The 12341-nt window shown below is 36.9% G+C and overlaps 1 protein-coding gene across 2 annotated transcripts in view; it reads right to left on the bottom strand.

Annotated features, from left to right (window-relative positions):
• Positions 1–4382, bottom strand: part of PRT6 (proteolysis 6) — a 65415-nt gene extending 61033 nt beyond the window's left edge. For both annotated transcript variants that reach the window (XM_077382918.1, XM_077382916.1), the window contains exons 1-2: positions 4085–4382; positions 2074–3183 (exon numbers count right to left, since the gene is read on the bottom strand). In XM_077382918.1, coding sequence (XP_077239033.1) covers positions 2074–3183; positions 4085–4144 — 1170 coding nt within the window. In that variant the 5' untranslated portion in view covers positions 4145–4382. The remainder of the gene's footprint in view (positions 1–2073; positions 3184–4084) is intronic.
• Positions 4383–12341: the final 7959 nt, after the last annotated feature.

Raw genomic sequence — 12341 nt, 5'->3', positions numbered from 1 at the left:
TTACAAACTGATTATTGGTGACTCACTATTGCTTCTCAAAATCCAAAACAACCCGGCTTGAGTTGAAGTGGTCAACAATTGGTACCATATCTCAGTGACATAGATTCATTGACATAGATGCAGTCCAATCTCTGCCAAAGGGGATAAAAAATCGGTCAATGCATTGGCAATGAATGATTGTGAAACTCTACTTTTTGGCAAAACTAAGAAGGTATATTTTATAGTTTACATTTTCTTTCTTCTTAATTTGTCATCTTCATATTAACACATCATTTAGTTATTTAGTGACTTGCAAATTTATGTCTCTCATACTTCTTCTTTTTTTCCTTTGAAAATTTTACTTTCATTTATTTATACGCCAATACTTACATTTTCTCTTTTATTTATTTATTTTTCTTTTATTTATATGCATCCATCTAAGAAATAAGCTCTCAACTTTATTGTAGGTTAATTAATATAATTTCCTTTGTGAAGTCTTCTTAATCACATTGTCTTAGGGTTTACTTATGCTAAATGTTTGTACCAATTCACATGCCAAATGGTCTTTATCATAAAAAAATTCATTTATGCTTATGCCTATCTAAATCCATAGAGTTCACTTACTGTAGATTTTACAGCTATTTTTAGGCCATTACTTAATTTGTGGTTATTCTTACGCGTTACTAGTATAAAATATAAGCAAAATAATATAAAAGAATACTAAAATACATGCAAACAGACAAATTAGGCATTTCTATCATCATCGTATCAATCTACAACATGAACAACACTACTAGGGAAAAACATAAAACAGGCAAATAAACAAAAAAAGTTCCCTAGTTAAAACAACTAGTCAAACTCCTGGTCCTTGATTCCCTGCTAAGTTATCAATTCCATTTCGTTCGCCAATTCGTTTTGGTAGCTGGAACGGAACATTTTGAAGTTTCGTCCGTTTCGTTCGGCATTTCATTCCACTACGACAAGGGGAATTTTTTTTAATAGTTAAAAATATGAGAAAATCCAAAAAAAAAAAGAAACTGAAATTTTTAAAAAGATAAAGAAGCAATTAAATGAACCAAATACGTAAAAGATCCAACATTTACTTAAAGGAAAATCACTATCAACTAAAATGAATGTGGTGACCAGTGTATTGACCAGTCCTAACAAGATGAAAAACTTTGAGAGACTAAATTATGAGATTTTTTTACCAGACTTTTGGGATTGAATAAAGTTTGGACATGATAGAATTTATGAATTTTTAAAATTGGAAAAATACCCCATCGTTTGGATGTTAAGATTTTAACCCGACCCCTTCTTTTTTTTCAAATTTTGTACTAGAACTGAAAATTTAACTTTTTATCCTTCTAGATTTGGGTCTTGAAAATATTTTTAATAGATCCAAATGGGGGTATTCCCTTCTTTACATGTAAATCTTAAGTAAATGGATAATAAAGAAAAACACAAAAAATGGGAAATTCTGGACGAAACAGGGCACTCCGCCCGTTTCATCTGAAATTCTGATTTCAGCCGGAATTTCAACCAGAATGGACCGGAATTCTGGCCGGAATGGAATTTATACCAAATCCATTCTGGTTTCCGGACTGGAACGGAATTTCCGGTCTATTCGGCCAGAACAGAACGGAATTGATAACTTAGATTCCCCGTGTTTGACAAAATACCCAAGACAACCCTTGACTTGTTTTCCGGATGCGGAATATATATATCTGTCGAAGAAACATGTTGATGTTGTAATATTCACATGCTTCCTGATGTACTTTCACGCATGTATAATCTAAGTCAAGATTATCCGCAGCATATAAACGCCCATCGAATGTAAAAATTCACAGTTGCATGACAAAAATTGGGTGCAACACAACACAAAGTATGGTTCAGGATGGCAATGCGAATGAATTGCAAACAAAACTGAAAATTATAGAAACTGATAGATTGTAGTACTTTACATATCACAGAGCATGCTAACATAAATTGCAAGTTCTTCGATACTGAAAAAATAAAGTTCTGCCACTGACAGGTGGATTTAGAGAAAATAAAGGACTGGTTTGTGATTGGCATAGAGATACGGCAACGGGTTACCTGTAAATGACCATCTTCTTCAACACAAGAAAGAAAAAGGTCTCCCAAACATCCCAAAAGCATGCCCAATAGATTGACCTCCCTAACAAGCCGTGGGGTTAGAGTTGGCACAGTGAAAATTTGCACAGAGAACGTTGATAGCAGCGGATACTTTTCAGATTCGGAATTACTTAGTTCCCGTATGGCTTCTGCTATGTTAATAGGATAGTAATTTATGAAGACTTTCGCAAACTCAAACTTAAACTTAGGCTCGCCCAGTAATTTCAAGAGCAATTCATGGAGCTTCCTCACAACCGATTTGTGCAAGAATCTCTCTGCCCTCACAAGAACATCCAATAAGCCATCTGATAGAAGAAACCGCTGAGAAACAAAACTGAGCAGGCTTTCACTGTGTTTGCAGAAATCGAGCAGCATTTCAACAGTTGTGGAAGATAAACTGCGTGCAACGTTTCTATGTATGTCATTTGATTTGCTAAGAATTCCTGGCTCGGCAGTTTCGGCAGACAATAACTTATCTTTCCAGCAAACGAGAAGAGCATCAAGGATGGGTCCTATGGAAGTCGCAATCTCCATGGGGAGAGGCTGAATCTGTTCCGCCCCTTTATGCTTGGAACAAAAGCCCTCGCGCTTCCATGCAGTCACGTCTCCACAATCACAACACCCTCCCCCCGTTTTCATAATCGAATAATCATGGTCCTTGTGGTTGCCATTCTGGAAACAAGGAACACATATCGCACATGTCGGATCATGCTCACATGTCCGGCAGCGATATGCTATGTCTTTGTGTCCCCAAACCGCTCCACAAACACCCCTCTGGCCAGCACTCCTTTTTGCCAAATTCTTCAGGAAAGCCTGTGGCTCACCCTGAAACATCAGCCACTGCAGCCACATGAAACTCTCATGAAATTGATCCTTTAAACTTTGATCTTCTGGCTTTTCACTGGACTTTACCCTGGCCACCTCTTGGAGAGCCTCCAATATGTCCTCATTGGTGGGTAAGATAGCACAAACCAGTTGGGTTAAAAGGGACTTGTTCTCCTTCACAAAATCCACTAAACCCGGATGCAATTGAACTAGCTTCTCCTCAGGAACTCCACATAGAGCAAGTCTCTGTCATTGCAACAGATTACACTAGGGCATAGAGAATTTCATAATCGAGAAAGAAAACACAAAAAAGATATGGACGAATTCACTCCGGCCTTGTTTGGATTGCAGGAATTTACTGGACAAGTTTCGAAAGGGAAAATATTTGTAAAAAAATCTACTTTTTTACACGTGAAAAAAAGATAACTTTGACCGAACTAGTTCACTTTTTATGCAGATGGACCTTCAATTTACAATGATATCCATCTAAATTAAGCATAATCATATCATTTCCTTCTAAATTGTGTAAAGAATTTTTTCCAAGAAAACATTTTCCGTAAGAAAATTTTTTCTTGCAATTGAAACAAAAATGCATAGTTCGGCCTAAGACCCTGTTTGGATTCCATGAATTTTCTGGAAAAGTTTCGAAAGGAAAATATTTATAAAATTTCCTACTTTTTTTTACATGTGAAAAGGGATATAACTTGAACCAGCCCTATTCAATTTTGACTTGGAGAGACCTTCAATTTATGATAATATCCCTCCAAATTAACCATAGTCATATAATTTCCCTCTAAATCAATGAAGAAGAAAATATCTCAGGAAAAACTTTTCCATCAGAAAACTTTTTCTTCCCATCCAAACAGGGCCAAGGTTCTGATGTAACAAGGTATACATTCATCAAAGAGAAATTCAATTGAACAAATTCAACTACCCAGATAGAATCCCATAACCGAGAAAGTAAACAAAACAAATTACAGATGATTATGGTTAATTTAGAAGGATACCATAATAAATTGAAGGCCTCTCTAGATATTAAAAAAAAAAAAAAAAAAATTGAATAGGGTTAGAATTTCATAACCGAGAAAGTAAACAAAAGAAATTAGAACTAAATTTTGTGAGATGGAATAGATAGGGAAAGGAATACCCTAAGGATTCGATCTTGAGGCGTAATGAGATTCCGATCAGGCGGGGAATCGATCTCCATTCCGGCTACAAATCGCAGCCAATCGGTACAACTCCAGTAACTAGATCTTGAGCTTTTACGCCCCAGTGTTGCTGACAAATGAGAGAGATGAGATATAAAAGTTCAAAGAAACCCTAATCTCTTTCTAGGGTTTTCTAGGGTTTCCAAATCCCTCATTCTCTTTTATAAATACACCGCCTCTGTTTTTTTGGTTAGCTAATAATAAGAGACGGTTCACCTATATCTCCGAAAGTAATAATCCTCGAATATCTTTTATCTTTTCTTGCAGCTTGGTTTAGTAAGCATTTGAAATGACAAAATTGCCAGTCTCCATTGTCGTCTTGTGTGTGGGCCCACTTTGAGGGCCCCATTGAATCAAATTCTGTTCCGCTTCTATTTTAATTGGGAAAACTTTTCCTTGTAAAAGAAAATTCCATATCTGCCATGTTTGGCAAACACGAGTATTTTTTCCCGATGGAATGTTGTCTTACTACCCAACGTAGGCCGGGGCTTGGGGAGGGAAAGATATTCGAGCGAATGAGTGAGGGGTGGGCAAGAAATGGCTGGGACCAAAGAAAAAAAAAATTCCGCTCATAATCAATAAAGAAACTGCATATTATGGAAACCTCTATATCGGAGGGTTGGGATCATCCTATGGTAATGACTTTAGGGGACACAACCTATTTACGTTGTGGCCCATCAAATGGACGGTTTGGATCATCATGTGGTGTGGGCATTTTGAAAAATACTCGACCCATCAAATGGACGGTTTGGATCATCATGTGGTGTGGGCATTTTGAAAAATACTCAACTACACGGTCTTGCACCTTGGGTGGGGCCTACCTTGTTCAAAGATTTAAATAAATCAATTGTTGGGCCCCACCAATGGTTTATATTGGAGAGAGAGAGAGTATCGGTTGTACTAGCATTGTACCGATTGTTAATGTGTCGTTCACATTCTACAAGCCGACATCCCAATTTGATGCCGTGTCGTTCTGGAAAAAAACCATTTACATCTGTGTAAATGCATTAGAGCCTAAGGAAGAAATGGTGCTCCTCTCTTTTTTTCAATCGGTACAATGCTAGTACATTGGTTCGTATGATGAATGGGCGTCCAAACACGTAAAAGTGGTACGATGAAAGTACCACCATTAATATTTGATCCAATAGCAACTTCTCTAAAAGTGAGATGATGTTGGATCAAATATCAAGGGCGGTACCCCTATTACGTGGGTGTACACCCTCTCATCATATAAAATCTCATAAGGTAATTACAATTCTAAAAAATGCATCACTACCCTATCAAATAGGTATCTTTTTAAAGAAAGCAAGATATATATAATGCATGCCCCAAATGGATAGGCTCAAACATAGAAGAAGTGTAAAAACATGGGGCAAAGAGTAGGAATTAATCAAATTTTAAGAATTCAAACATGTAATGATTAGGTAGTTCTGCAACTAATAAGAGAGGACCGAAACATTGAAGTGTATCATGATTTACAACATGAAGCTATAAACAAATCAGCTAGAGAAGTATGTGTAGCTCTTGCATTATTGATTTCAGTAGCTACTCTAAAGGTTAAACTATTGGAACTCTTGCCTCCTTTAAAAGTTTTCTGATCTTGATTTCAGTGGCTATTCCTTGTAAATCATGAGATTTGCAGACCTAAACATGAAAGCTATAAATGAAAAAATAGATTGTAAGAGTTTATCAATCTTAAACATAAAAGCTATAAACAAATGTGGTTTATGTACCATATGCATAAATGTGTGCTGTTGATTATAGTAATAAATCCCATTTATTTTCCCTTGTTTATTTTATTATAGAAAATCTTAAAACTTGCCAAAACCAAAATCATCTTTATCTCTAGAAAACCTCCTAAGAGGATATCCACTACTAAAATCAAGAAAGAAACTGTAAAAGACCTAGATTTCTTCGTGGTGGGAGAAAAATAAGGAAGGAAAGTATTAGAGTTTACACACCTTAATGTGTTTGATGTAGAAAAAGAGGGGTTTCTTGTTCGCATAGTGAGGAATCCTGATGCAAGATAGAAGGGGAAAATATGAGGCGTATCATAACTTTTTATCAAACTCACCAACATTTCAATTGCCTAAAGCTTTGTTTGGATTGCAAGAATTTTCTGGAAAATTTTGGAAAGGAAAATATATCTGAAATTTCCTACTTTAATTCAGACATAAGAAAAGATAACTGAACAAACCTGATTCAAGTTACTGTGTTAACTATATCCCCCACATCCACTGTATTGTTACTGTGTTCCCATGACAGTCTCGGTCGAAGTTTTCCTTCATTAATAAAGTTCAATCATTACCAAAAAAGTTGAATCATTTAAAAAAAACAACCCAATTCAAATTTTACTTAGAAAAACCGTTAAAAAAAACTACTTAGAAAACATTCAAGTTATGAAAATATCCCTCTAAATTAAGCATAAAATGTCATTTCCCTCTAAATTGTGGAAAGAAAAAAAATCCAAGAAAAAAATTCCATCGTATATGTATTTTTTTTAGAATTCAAACAGGGTATCAAAAAGTTTTTGTTTCCACGATTTAGAAATAAATGATAAGATTATGGTTAATTTGGAGGGATATTATAATAAACTGAAGGTCCTATTATTAAAAGTTTGTTCAATTTGTCATTTTTAGTTTCTCAAACAAATGGGAAATTTCAGAAATCATTTTCTTTTCCAAACTTTTTAAAAAAATTCCTGAAATCCAAACAGGGCCCAGACGAACCAGCATTTCTTTACTCATTCTCACTTAATCTCCAATTTGTTTTTAAAAAAAAAACACTTTATAAAAAATCAATTACAAAAACCCATTACAAAAAATCCCAGTTTATTTTGAGCACCAAATACTTTCAGCCAAAAGAACACTGATTCAACAATATGATAAATGGATTCAAAACCCACAATTAAACTAAAAGGTTATTCATATTCCTGAATAAAACATACCCAATCCCCTATTCCCATTTTATAAACCATACAACTTTCAATAGACAAAACCCTAAAAGCCTAAACCCTGAACCCTAATGCAAATAGAATCAACAAAACAGAGAACATCCATTAACATGAAGATTCCGGTCCTGAGCCCTAGCTTTAGAAAAAGATTTGAAATTTGAGGGTTTCCTTCTCTTGCTTGTGCTAAAGCTAATTAGGGCAAGTGGAATGAGTGGAACTGGGGAACCCAAACCCCAAAAATATCTGAAGATAGAGGGCAGCATGGGAGAGTGACATGGAGGTGTGGGGAGGAGCACATGGGAGAAAGGGAGTAGGTGAGATGCATTAAATAGTGAGCCCGAGGGGACGTCTAACAGAGATGGAAAGATCGGGAGGTCTATAGGTAAGGTCATTAGGTCATTAAAAACCTTTGAATATGAATTTTTAAGGGGCTTAAGGGTAAAACTGTATGACAGAGACTGCAAGAGAAAAATCAAGAGATAAAAAAAGAGAAACTCTTTTTCTCTGGCTATATTGTAGTGAGTGTGTGTGTGTGTGTGTGTGTTCCCAACTCAACTCAACTCAACTCAACAAAGCCTTTGTCCCAAACTAGTTGGGGTCGGCTAAATGAATCCTTAAGAAAAATTTCAAGAAGAAGGTGAAAGGAATCTACTCGGCTCTAATCCTGGCTCTAGCTGGGTTCAACTACGTGGATCATTTTCTTCCATTCTAATCTATCCAAAGTCAAGTTCTCTGTTATGTTCCTAGCTATCAAGTCTTTCATCACTGTTTCTACCCAAGTTGTTTTCGGTCTGCCCCTACCTCTTTTTACTCCATCAATTTGGCACGAGTCGCCTCTTCTCACCGGAGCATCCAAAGAACTATGTTGGATATGTCCAAACCATCTTAAGCGGTGCTCTCTCATCTTCTCCTCAATTGGTGCCACGCCCACCTTTCTACGAATGTCTTCATTTTTAATTCTATCAAACCTTGTGTGGCCGGACATCCATCCAAGCATTCACATCTCCGCTACACTCATCTATGCGCGTGTTGCTTCTTAGTGGCCCAACATTCTGAGCCGTACAGCATGGCTGGTTTCACAGCTGTCTTATAAAACTTTCCCTTCAACTTGGTTGGGATTTTATGGTCGCACAGAACTCCTGAGGCAAGCTTCCACTTCAACCAACCTGCTCTTATTCTACGGTTAACATCATCTTCAATATCTCCTTCCTTATGTAGAATTGAACCAATATAGTGAAAGATATCCCTCTTAGGTACCTCATGTCCAGTCATATTTACTACATCCTCATCCTGCCTCCTTACATTACTAAAGTTGCACTCCATATACTCTGTCTTAGTCCTACTCAGTCTAAAACTTTTGGATTCCAAAGTAGTTCTCCATAACTCTAACTCAGCTTTGGTTTCGTTGAATAATACTATGTCATCGGCAAATAACATACACCATGGCACCTCACCCTGGACACCCCCCGTAAGCTCATCCATAACTAGCGTAAAAAGATAAGGGATTAGAGCCGATCCTTTGTAAGCCCAAGGGTTCAACCCTTCCTTGTTTGATGCTCAACAAACCCAAATTGATTATATGTTGCTAATGACATTGCTAGTGTTGTGATTTAGACAGATAAAATCAAAGTCAACACTTGGAGCTAAAAGTAAAAAAGGACTAGCTTGGAATTGATCTTCATGTTGGTGACCTTTCCATGCACTACAAGAAGTCCAAGGAAATGAAGGAAGTCACAAGCCCCTAGAGCATATTCAAGAGTCTATTCACAAGCTCGAGAGCCTACATGGAGGTGCAAGAGAAGCCAACACAATCAAGAACCTAGTTAGTTATCTTCTTAGATTGTATTAGAGATTCCTCAAGTCATGGTTGCATGCATTCATATTTTGATTTTAAAATAAACCTTGACCTAAAAGCATTTATTGGAAAATGACCCTTATAGGTAGATAAACATGTTTTAAAAACAAAGACCAAAGCCCAAGAATCAAACCCCGAAGTTTCAATTCAAAGTTTAAATAAAAACTCAAGTTAAGGGCTGGGCAGTCGACTGGACACCTCCAGCCGACTGGCCCAATGGGGAGTTCACCTGCTGGATTTCCAACAAGTGAATCCCAGCCGACTAGAGGAATCCAGCCGACTGGCTTTAAATGGTTTTCACCTTCTAGATTTTCAGAAAGTGAAAACCAATCTACTGGTCTCCCCCAGTCGACTGGCCCGAAAGGGTTTTCATAACCTGTTGGAAAAAATGTTGTCGGGCAGCCGACTAGAGCGACATGAACTTGTTTTTTAAAAATACTCTGAAAGAGGGCATTGGCCACCGACTGGTCATACCAGTAGACTGCCAACGGTAACATTTGTAACCGTTGGAGGCCATAATGGCTAGTTTTTTAAATGAGTTCTTTACTTTGTTTTATGCTAAAAATACCCCTAAATGGTAATTAACTCTTAGGACTATAAATATGAATTAAATTCAAGCATTTACACCTTTTGTCAAGTTGAGAAAACATTTACTCCTTACATTCAAAGCTTCTACAAGTTTTCCATATTCAAAAGCATTACTTTGCATTCAATCATTTGACAAGAGGATCTCTTTAGGCTCATTTGTAGTTTCTTTTTAGAGAGATTCGTTGTACATCAAGCCTTCAAGAGGCCAAGAGAGTTCATTTTTCTTCTTCTTCTTCAATCATTGTAACGAGGGTCTTTTGTTCGGCCAGATAAAACAGGTGAATCATTGTAAGAGGGTTCCTTGATCCGGCCCGGTAAGAAAGGGGATCACTTAGTGTAGAAGCCAAGGAGGTCGGCAAGTGGATGTAGACCTGTGGGAACTAAGGTTGAACCACTATAAAAATACTTGTGTGGTCTCTTCTTCTCTACATTCTTCACATGTGCTTGGTAAGATCTTTCCTTTTATTTTAATTGTTAATCTAAGGTAATAAGGAATAGTTGTAATTGTAATTTCAAATTAATCAAATCTAAAATCCCTAAATTTCTAAGAAAATACAATTCACCCCCCTCTTGTGCTGCCTAATCTAATTTTATTTGGTATCAGAGCACAAGGCTCTTATATAGAATTTTTATTTCTCAAATTTCTTCAAGAGAAAAACATCCATGGCAACCAATCCCTCTTCATCTACACATGTAAGTCCTTTCGGAGGTGTTGAAGGGCACTCCATTTCTAGACCCCCATTCTTTGATAGAACTAACTATAATCATTGGAAAATTAAAATTTCTTTTTATCTTCAATCAAATGATTATGTAGTATGAGAGTTAATTGAAGGAGGATACACTCCTCTTACAAAAGAAAAAAGTGAATGGTCGGCAGCCGAAAAGAAAAGAGCCGCATTGAATGCCAAAGGGATATATTCACTATTTTGTGCTCTATCCCCTGAGGAATTCAATAGGGTCTCAACTTGCCAAACGACAAAAGACATTTGGACTACTCTTCAAGTAACTCATGAGGGTACAACCCAAGTTAAAAAATCTAAAGTAAACATGTTAGTATTTGATTTTGAGATGTTTACCATGAAACAAGATGAGACTATTTTCGGAATGTATTCTAGATTTACTAACATTGTAAATGAGTTACAGGCACTAGGAAAGACCTACTTGAACATTGAGCCAGTGAACAAATTACTTAGGTCTCTTCCACCTCATTGGGATGCCAAGATTGATGCGATTGAAAAAGCCAAAGACTTGGACAACTTGAAGTTAAATGAACTCGTGGGATCACTCATTACCCATGAAATGAAGTTAAAGAAGAGAGAAACTCAAAAGTCAATTCTTAAAGAAGATGTGAGGAAGACGGGGATAGCCTTCAAGGCACAAATTGTAAGTGAAGATGAAGAAAGTGAGAGAGAAGAATGCATAGATGACTTAACTCATGAAGTGGCTCTCCTCACTAAGAAAAGCAACAAGCTCGGAAGATATAACCAAAAGAAAGGAAGAAGTTATAGAAGGAGCAAGTCTCCAAAAAGAGATAAGAATAAGAATGAGAAGGATGACGATCCAATTAAGTGTTATGAATGTGGAAAAGTAGGGTACATTCACCCAGAATGTCCCTCACTAAAGAAGGATAGAAACCAAAGAAGAAGGAGAAGAGAAAAGAAGAAAAGCATGAGTGCAAATTGGAATGGACTTGTGGACCCCGATCCGAGGAGGCGGCGAGGAACGAGTCTCTATCGGTCCTTTGGATCTCCACATTAGAAGGAGAGCTCTACCAAGGAACTCTCGAAATAAAGCGCCCTATGGCAATAAATGAGATACCTCTTGATCCAAGGACAGAACCCCAAACCAAGACGTACCTAAAATGACAAAGAGTTGCCATCCATGGATAGGCCATGAACCAAAAAATATACTCTGTTTGCAATGGATTACCAGAAACAATTGGGTCCGTGCCTGGTTACGAGTAGGGAAGGTGTTAGGCATCATACTCATCCGAGCGCACTCGGTCTCCTATGCCATTTTTTAATTAACTTTGAAGAGTTTTGGGCGAAAATTAAGTGAAATGGGAACAAATATCCCCGAGAAAACGTCTACCTAAGCATGCATGACCCGAGGATGAGCAAAAGAAAAATAAAACATCAAAATCCTAATGACAATTGATATCAGAGTCATCTAACATTGGAAAGAACACTAGAATCCGCCGTCTCTAAAAGAGGTGTAGAAAATTAGAGTTCATCCAATATTAAACAATTTTGCTACCTATCCCCAAACATCGCATCTAACATCCATGCCTAACTGTCTCTAAAAGAGGCGTTGAAAACTAGAGTTCATTCAATATCAAACAATTCTGCTACCTATCTCCAAACATCACATCTAACATCCATGCCTAAAGAGAATTTGTACCATCATCATCTGTTATTAGAATGAACACTAAAATCCGCCGTCTCCTAGAGAAGTGTAGAAGACTAGTGTTGATCTAATAACAAATAACTTTAGTATCTATCTCCACACATCCGATCTAGTCCTAACTCATCACATCTAAGAAAGCAGTAAACAAACACATGCATAGCTATAGCTAGCAGATAAATGAGCAGGTATAATTAAATAATGATAAGCAGATATGAAGAACAATAAAGCAGTAGAGAGCTACAGCTACACATGTGAATAACAATAAAAAAAAACAGTAAAGGGCTAAAACTAAACATGAGTATAAGCAATATGAAAAGCAGTAAAGAACTATAAGAGCTACAACTAAACATGGTGAAGCTATAGCAAAACAAGTCCAGTAAAAACTATATAACTA

The sequence above is a fragment of the Tasmannia lanceolata genome, unplaced genomic scaffold (assembly GCF_043159265.1).
Source record: "Tasmannia lanceolata isolate RefF3 unplaced genomic scaffold, GAP_Taslan_0.1 ptg000006l, whole genome shotgun sequence".
In the NCBI taxonomy this organism is placed as follows: domain Eukaryota; kingdom Viridiplantae; phylum Streptophyta; class Magnoliopsida; order Canellales; family Winteraceae; genus Tasmannia; species Tasmannia lanceolata.
The sequence above is the reverse complement of the archived record's forward strand: the minus strand, read 5'-3'. Positions and strand labels throughout refer to the sequence as shown.